Raw genomic sequence first — 8,386 nt, 5'->3', positions numbered from 1 at the left:
GTTTGACTTTTGTGATTCTTTCAAAATGAGCAGGGTGAGAGGTATGTGGATTGGTGGGTTTTAAGTGGTGATTTTTTATGTTGAAAGGAGGTGGGCCTAGAATTGATTTAATTTGGACTAATTTGAACTAGTGATTCTTATGCTTTCAAACATATTCAATAAAAAAAAGTATTTGAACATTTTTTAAAATAAGAAGTTCTCGAAATAACTGACACCCAAAAATACCGGCCCGGTTTATGAGACCGGGTCTACGGTGAGAATTCCTATATAGTTTCCTTCTACGGCTTAATAGAGTAGTACAAATCCTTCGATCAGATCTCCCCCCACCTATATTTTTCTCTCTGGCTGTGCGGAGGCGTTGCACGAGGCTTTCGCTACTATCCAAATAAAGCCTCAGGTTTTGCTTTTCGTACCACCTCTTTCTTTCTTTTACAAGCTTCCTCAGATTTATTCAGGTGCTATCTCAATTGAAAATTTTGATTTCGATCTGATTGAAGCTGGTCTCTCTCAATTTCGTTTTCTCTAATCGGAGATCGGCTTCAGGTAACCTGATCTTCCATTACAATCTCGAAATGGAGTTAGATCCGAGTTTTAATGCCTTTGGAAACAGCGATCTGATATAATTTGCCTCGTTTTTGTGCTTTATATACTTTTTTTTTTTCTTATTTGGATGGGAAGAATCGTGCATAGTTCTAATTTTGGGTCATGATTCAGTAATTTTGTCAACGTGTTTGGAAAGGACCTGTAGGTGCAATTCCGTTGATCTGTTTTTCTTTTTTCTTTGTGGTGACATGCTTGATCTAAACGGTCTTTTTAGCTGATCTGACATTGGTCAAAGATTTTATTGTTCTCATGCTTCCGTCAAGTCGGCATCTAGTTAATTTTAATAGTGCATTTCCAATGGTTGCTAGGGTTTAAGAATTATGATTTTGGGAATTTGAAAACTGATAATTTAAATGCATCAGATCCAGCATATCATGCAAATTTGTATTGAATTCTTTTGCGTTTTTGTTATGATACGTAAACGTAATAAATTTTGTAGCTATATAGTTGTCTTTATATTCGTATTTTATGGTTTACCATCAAAGTTACACGCAAGGACAAAGTTTATGGACTTTGATGTACTTCTGATACAATTGAGATGTTTGTATGACATAAGTCGGTTTTAGATCTAAAATTACTACAGTAATAGCGATACTAGTCTTTAAAAATATTCTGCCTGTGTCTTCTTTGTTTGTTACGTTTCAATAACAACTAAAATACAGCACAGCATTCTGTCATTGCATTCACTGTGTGATATCTATGTTCTATGCAATTTTATGATATTTCCTTGTTTTGGCTTTAGGGTTTAGTTGCTGAGATGTCGACCACAAATCCCGGTACGACGAATTGGTTGAGAGGCCGAGTTAAGGCGGTACCTTCTGGTGACTGTGTTGTCATCATGGCGAATGTGAAGGCTGATTTACCGCTCGAGAAGACCATCACTTTGGCTTCTATCATGGCTCCTAAACTGGTATGCTTGCACAGGCTGCATAATATAAATATTTACATGCTGGATATAATATTTTGTGTCGCATGCATGACACATCAGGCACCACACTGTAGTATTTTCAGATCATGCATCAGCTCTTCGTAACTGAGGCATCTCCAAGATAGATTATGCCGTGTTACTACGTGTTTTATAACATGCATTTTATTATTGGTCCCTTGCATGCCTGAATATAGGTTCATTTACTGTTTTTAATAGACTTGGTAACGGTCAAATATTAATTAAAACAATATCTGAAAAAAATTTAATGCTTACTGTTTTCCCATGTATTGCGACAGTTAATGCTAGGGCCACTACAATTTTTTAAAAAGGATAACGCTGAATGATAATTTACATCTGGTTGTAATTTCTGGAATCAATTAGAAATATACCCAAACCAAAGAAGTTTGGAAGGGATGTTGCTAGACATCAGATAGTTTGACTATTAAAGTTTGTACGGTATGTATTTATCTATATACACATCAAAGGTTGGTCAACACAGTTCTTTGAGAATTTCAAATTGTTCAATGAACGATAAAATATCAGTCATTATTTTTTGAAGGTTAGTGGTTTAATATCAGTAATGATTCATGTGCATTTTATGGCTTGTGTAGATCATCCCAAACATTTTGCAATTCAATATGTAAAATTCATCTGTTGTCATTATCAATATCTGCAAGTTAAACCCATTGTGAATAAATACTGAAACTCCTTAGAAACTTGTGTGTTACCTTTGGATTTGTAATCCTTAAGAACTTTGGGAAGTTGTATAATAAATTGTTACCGCAGATAGTCTATAATTGTTTTGATCAACTATTTATTCTTCTTTTTCTTTCTTAACCAATTGTTTGGCATTTATACAGGCCAGGCGAGGCGGAGTTGATGAACCATTTGCATGGGATAGCAGAGAGTTTTTGAGGAAGCTCTGTCTGGGAAAGGTGCTTGATAGACGCCACAATTTAATGCTTCAATTTTTATTTCTCAAACAAAATTTTCACTTATGTGCTATACAAAAGCATTACATTCTTTTTTGGTTTCCTTTTTAGGATGTTGTATTTAAGGTGGAATACACGGTCCCATCCATCAGCCGAGAGTTTGGTACTGTTTTTCTTGGTGATAAGAATCTCGCTTCTTTGATTGTTGGTGAAGGATGGGCAAAGGTAAATCTTATGTCCATATTCTACTGTACTGACCACACTGTGATCTGTTTATGACTGACGTTAGTTGTTATGTTTGTCATCTTTGTTAGGTGAGAGAACCATTCCAGCCAAAGGATAAGGAGAAGGAGAAGACTGAAGGGAGCCCCTATTTAGCTGAACTCAGAGCATCTGAGGAGAAGGCAAAGCAACTTGGCTTGGGCCGCTGGAGCAAGGTTTTGGATTTAACTATTATTCCTAACTAATTCAAACAAGTTCTCTCAAAGTGAATCTCTTTTTGACTTGCCATGCATAAATACTCTAGACCACAAGTCTTACACCTGCATCTTATTTTGAGAATGTTGCAGGTGCCAGGAGCATCAGAGGCGTCAATAAGAGACCTGCCTCCCTCAGCTATTGGTGACCCCACTAACTTCGATGCAATGGGGTTTATCACCTCTAACAAGGGAAAGCCCATTGAAGCCATTGTGGAACAGGTTCGTGATGGGCACTCCCTCCGTGCCTATCTTCTTCCCGGCTTCCAGTTCGTTCAGGTCTTTGTTGCTGGAGTCCAGGTAAACTTGACATGTCACAAGTCAATTTAGCATACAATTTTTTTATATGAAGAAGCTACTGAAGCTGATGATTTTGAATTTTGAATTAGGCTCCATCAATGGGAAGGAGAGGAATGCCTGAGTTTGTGGCAGCTGAGACGGAACCATTGGCTGAGGGATTGAATGGAGATGCTCCTTCAGGAAGCGCAGCACCTCTGACATCAGCGCAACGATTTGCTCAGTCTGTAACTGCAGCTTCTGAGGTTCCTCCAGATCCTTTTGCAAGGGAGGCTAGACATTTCACAGAACTTCGCGTCTTGAATAAAGATGTAATATCTCCTGTCTTACATCTCAGTTCTGGATTTTAGTTTCCCTAATGTTTTGTATGAACAATTAATTTTGCAATTAGAGCTTTCCTAAATTTATTTCCTGCTTGGCCTTTAAATAGTAAGTATGCCTCAAGGTCCTCAAACAGGCCTCAATTTAACTTAATTGTCTTCCAATTTTATTTCTTGTGGATAGCAGAAATATATGGAAAAACAAGAAGTAAAAAGTGCTCATAAGTAAATTGTACTGTGGTCTTTACCATAAAGGAACTGCAATATCGGCAGTAAAATGTATTTTATTTCTTGCTCTCATATTATTTGGATTTTGCAGGTACGGATCGTGCTGGAGGGTGTAGACAAAAACAATAACTTGATAGGCTCCGTGTATTATCCTGATGGTGATTCTGCCACAGATTTGGCTCTTGAGCTTGTAAAAAATGTCAGTATCTTACTGATGCCTTACAATTTGAAACCAGACCATTGCTATTCTATTCGAAACAATAGCATGGAAGGTATGGAAGTATTATTTGTTTATTTATTTATTTTTGAGTAAAGGGTTTTGCCAAGTATGTCGAATGGAGTGGGAACATGATGGAAGATGAGGCAAAGAGAAAGCTGAAGGCTGCTGAGCTCCAAGCTAAAAAAGACCGTCTCAGAATGTGGACCAATTATCAGCCTCCTGCTTCCAACTCCAAAGCTATCCATGACCAGAATTTCACTGGAAAGGTACGTCCTAATTGTTGTCTTTTAGTTCAATGATAATCATTTTTGTTTGTTTGCATTAAAATATGTGCATTTGCTTCTCTCAATCTTTATTAGGTGGTTGAGGTTGTAAGTGGGGATTGTATAATAGTAGCAGATGATTCAGTTCCATTGGGGAGCCCTGCTTCAGAGAGAAGGGTTAACCTTTCAAGTATTAAGGCTCCTAAAATGGGCAATCCTCGTCGTGACGTAGATGCTGAACCCACCAATCAAGAGGAAAGAGCCAAATTTAACGAAGTATTACGCACTCGTGCTTTTGGCCGTGAGGCTAGAGAGTTCCTGCGCACTCGTCTTATTGGCCGCCAGGTACTGAACTCATTCTAGACGTAAATTGCAATCTCTAAGAATGATTACTGTGTCGTTATAATACTTGCCATTTTTTGGTTGGCTGGCAGTTGGATACTATGTATCTCTTCTTGATCGATCACTAATCTTCACCTAGTTTTATGGTTGTTTTGTGTCATTAAGTCGTAATTCATTAGCTGCTTGACTTCTCTGTGTGACTCGTAGAATCACACTAGCAAGCTTTTTATATGCCTTTTTGGTGTTGGAACAACAATATAGTTATCTATGTTTTCTTTGTAGGTCAATGTATCAATGGAATACTCTAGAAAGATGACTAATGATTTGCCTGGTGCTGTGGCATCAAGCTCAGCCGATTCAAGGGTGATGGATTTCGGGTCAGTCATCTTAGCATCTCCCTCTAAGAATGATGGCGAAGAGGCCCCTCCGGCTAACCAAATTGGCGGGATAAATGTCGCTGAGATGCTTGTTTCTCGTGGATTAGCAACTGTGGTCAGGCACCGTGACTTTGAGGAGAGGTCCAAGTACTATGATGCCTTGGTGACTGCTGAGTCAAGGGCTATTAGTGGAAGGAAAGGGATGCACTCTTCTAAGGACCCCCCTGCTGTGCATGTTGCTGATCTCTCAATGGTTAGAAACTAAGAATTAGTTTTGACCAATTGATTCCTCAATTATCATGTTTAGGCTGAGTATTTAGTTTGATATTTTCATTTTTGTTAAATGTTTTTGTATATGAATATTATCAGGGGTCTGTGAAGAAGGCAAGAGATTTCTTACCATTTTTGCAAAAGACCAAAAGACATACTGCGGTGGTGGAATATGTTTTCAGTGGCCACCGGTTGAAGCTATATATCCCCAAGGAGACGTGCAGCATTGCCTTCGCTATTTCTGGTGTCAGGGCTCCTGCTAGGAATGCAGCCAAGAACATCTCTGAGCCATATTCTGATGAGGCCCTTGCTTTCATGAGGCGCAAGGTCTTACAGCGTGATGTAGAGATAGAAGTAGAGACTGTTGATAGGACAGGCACTTTCTTGGGCTCTGTCTATGAGTCAAAGAAAAATGTTGCCTTGTCTCTTGTCGAAGAAGGGCTTGCCAAGCTCCAGACCTCCTTCGGTTTTGATAGAATCCCTGACTCTCACCTCCTTATACGTGCTGAACAGAATGCCAAGCAGCAGAAGAAGAAGGTAAGTGCTTCCTTTATATGTGCTCGTGTGGATGTTTGTGTTATCATTTCTATTGCAAGAGTTATATTTATACTTTCTATTGTTTGAAGATTTGGGAGAACTATGTTGAAGGGGAGGATGTTTCCAATGGTTCTAGTTCGACGCATGAAAAGAAGCAGAAGGAATCAATGAAGGTTCTCAAAGTTTACTTATAATTATACTTCTAAACTCTTATTGTTTCTTATTCCAGGCTATTCCTTAAACGTTTTATTTCGTATTCAATAAGGTTGTCATCACCGATGTATTGTCTGGGGGCAAGTTCTATGTGCAAAAGGTTGGTGATGGGGAAGTGGCTTCTATTCAACAAAAGCTGGCCTCACTATCAATCAAGGATGCGCCTGTCATTGGTTCCTTCAACCCACCAAAGGGCAGCATTGTTCTTGCACAGTTCTCGTTAGATAACTCATGGAACAGAGCTATGGTAGGCACAATAATACATGATCTGCTATAACTCAATGGCATTCATCTTCATTTCTTTTACTTTTCCCCTTGTGCAAATACCGCTGGTCTTATTACTGACAAAAATATCTATGCTAAATATTTGCAGATAGTAAATGGGCCTAAAGATGGGGTGAAATCTGCAACCGATGAGTACGAGGTTTTCTACCTAGATTATGGGAACCAGGAAAAGGTGCCATACAGCCGTCTGCGCCCAGCAGATGCGGAGATCTCAGGCAGGCCTGGGCTGGCTATGCTCTGTTCCCTGGCCCACATAAAGGTGCCAGAATTGGAGGATGATTGCGGGCAGGAAGCGGCCGAGTTCCTGAGCTACTGCATCTTAGAAAATGCCAAAGAGTTCCAGGCTGTGATTGAGGAGAGGGACAACACTGCTGGGAAAGCCAAGGGGCGAGGCACAGGCAATCTCCTCATTGTCACTCTCATGGACCCTTCCTCAGAGACTAGCATTAACGCTGCTATGCTTCAGGTGTGCCTTCTTCCCCTCTCTTTGTTGTTATCTTCTTCTTTTTTATTCTCAAGTACATTTTCTCATTCTGGCACCTAAATTCTTGTCTGATAGAAATGTTTTGTGATGGATATATATACAGGAAGGGTTAGCTCAATTGGAGAGAAAGAAAAGGTTTGACACCAGGGAGAAAAAGGCTGCACTGGAGAAACTGGAGGAGTTCCAGGACAAGGCCAGAAAGGAGAGATTGAACATATGGCGGTACGGGGACATCCAGTCTGATGATGAGGAATCAGGCCCACCAGCAAAGGCTGGAGGCCGTCGTTAGATTAACAGGAAGTTTCCTATTTGCCCCTCCCAATGTTATTTATGTAGATTTACTTGCGGGATGAGCTTAAAAGATTTTGGTACTTGGGTTAGACTTAGAGAGAACAGAGATATGAGAGTTACTATAGTTTGATTTAATGTTGTTGTCCAATTAGTTGTGGAAAGGTTGTATTTGAGAGACATTTGTTTTCCCCGTACTTAATAAGGTCCTGTTGTAGTCGGCATAAGAGAAGCCATATAATTTCCCGGAAATCACCAATTTTGGAGGGGTAGAGTTGTGTTGTAATCCTTGTTTTAATTTATATTTGAACTAGACATCATAGCAGATTTTAGACAGATATCGGTTGTGTTTTTTATTTGTGTTTTCAAGTTTTCTGCTTCGGTTTGTTAGATGTAATGGTTTATTAAAAAGGTTCTGATCTCTGAATCAGTTGGTTGCACTGTGATCAGGAGCGGTTTATCTTAGAACCTATTAAAATATGTCACAATAAGTAAAATTTGGCTCAATAAAATAGTATCTTTATAATAAAGAAGGGCGATGCTATTTTAAAATTTTAATTTCTACTTTACAATCTTACATCCATGGAGATCACAATTTAGGAAGATGTAAACTTGTCTTATCAATATCATTGGATCATATATTTAAATACATCAACGCACAATGCACAAAGTTGACTGGTCATAAGGGCAAAACATATTGATGTTAGATATCACTAACTATTAACCGATAAGGGATGATTGATCCTTCCCTTCTCACTAGAAGAGAATAAACGGTAAATAAATAATGAGAATTTTCTTCAAACTTGGCTACTATGAGAGAGCCAACTATTTATTTCCCAAGATTTCATAATGTAACATTTTTGTTATATTTTTTCTATTTCGTTTTGAATCTGATGACTTAAATGTATTAATTAAAATAAAGTAACTGATATTTTTTTAGTTAATAGGAAAAATTAGAACGTAAATTACTTAGTTACAATACATTGATTATCCATAGATCTTAGCATATATGTAAAGAGTCTTAATTAAGGACAAAACTAGTATGAAAAAAAAAGGTCTGAGCAGTCAGTATTGTATATTGAGCTCTCAATAGTATAAATTAAGTGGGGGTGGTATTTGATTTTGTTGATTGAAGTTCGTTGATCTGTAGTTTGAAATTAGCGAAGGCAATGGCTCGGATTAGGCTAGGTTTGTATAACCTCGTATTAGCATTTTTGTTCAAAATTTCTGCCTGCTTGGGTCAATTTAGGCTAGGTTTGTATAACCTAGCCTAAAAAATTTAGGCGTTGAGATGGTGTGCCATAAATCTCTGTCCTGTTTAAT

General features: G+C 38.4%; 1 protein-coding gene across 2 annotated transcripts; it reads left to right on the top strand.

The window, feature by feature from the left end:
- The first annotated feature begins 259 nt into the window (after positions 1-259).
- On the top strand, positions 260-7,405 carry LOC144550968 (ribonuclease TUDOR 2-like). 2 transcript variants are annotated; one of them, XM_078298727.1, is made up of 16 exons: positions 260-397; positions 1,346-1,513; positions 2,392-2,466; positions 2,575-2,688; positions 2,778-2,900; positions 3,033-3,239; positions 3,329-3,547; positions 3,876-3,983; positions 4,100-4,270; positions 4,364-4,612; positions 4,892-5,239; positions 5,356-5,793; positions 5,883-5,966; positions 6,059-6,253; positions 6,380-6,757; positions 6,879-7,405. In XM_078298727.1, the coding sequence occupies exons 2-16, from the start codon at positions 1,361-1,363 to the stop codon at positions 7,062-7,064; spliced, it is 3,048 nt and encodes a 1,015-aa protein (XP_078154853.1). In that variant the 5' UTR covers positions 260-397; positions 1,346-1,360; the 3' UTR covers positions 7,065-7,405. The 2 variants fall into 2 exon arrangements, with proteins under 2 accessions (XP_078154853.1, XP_078154854.1); XM_078298728.1 differs by having other exon boundaries at positions 326-543.
- The last annotated feature ends 981 nt before the right edge of the window (positions 7,406-8,386 follow it).

Source organism: Carex rostrata, chromosome 3 (genome assembly GCF_964058835.1).
Source record: "Carex rostrata chromosome 3, lpCarRost1.2, whole genome shotgun sequence".
NCBI lineage: Eukaryota > Viridiplantae > Streptophyta > Magnoliopsida > Poales > Cyperaceae > Carex > Carex rostrata.
The sequence above is the reverse complement of the archived record's forward strand: the minus strand, read 5'-3'. Positions and strand labels throughout refer to the sequence as shown.

Excerpts from the sequence above, each read along its gene's own strand:
- LOC144550968 (XM_078298727.1), top strand. The coding sequence starts at position 1,361 with ATGTCGACCACAAATCCCGGTACGACGAATTGGTTGAGAGGCCGAGTT. Across the intron at positions 4,613-4,891 it reads CTCGTCTTATTGGCCGCCAG|GTCAATGTATCAATGGAATA; the intron begins GTACTGAACTCA and ends TTTTCTTTGTAG. Across the intron at positions 5,794-5,882 it reads CCAAGCAGCAGAAGAAGAAG|ATTTGGGAGAACTATGTTGA; the intron begins GTAAGTGCTTCC and ends TATTGTTTGAAG.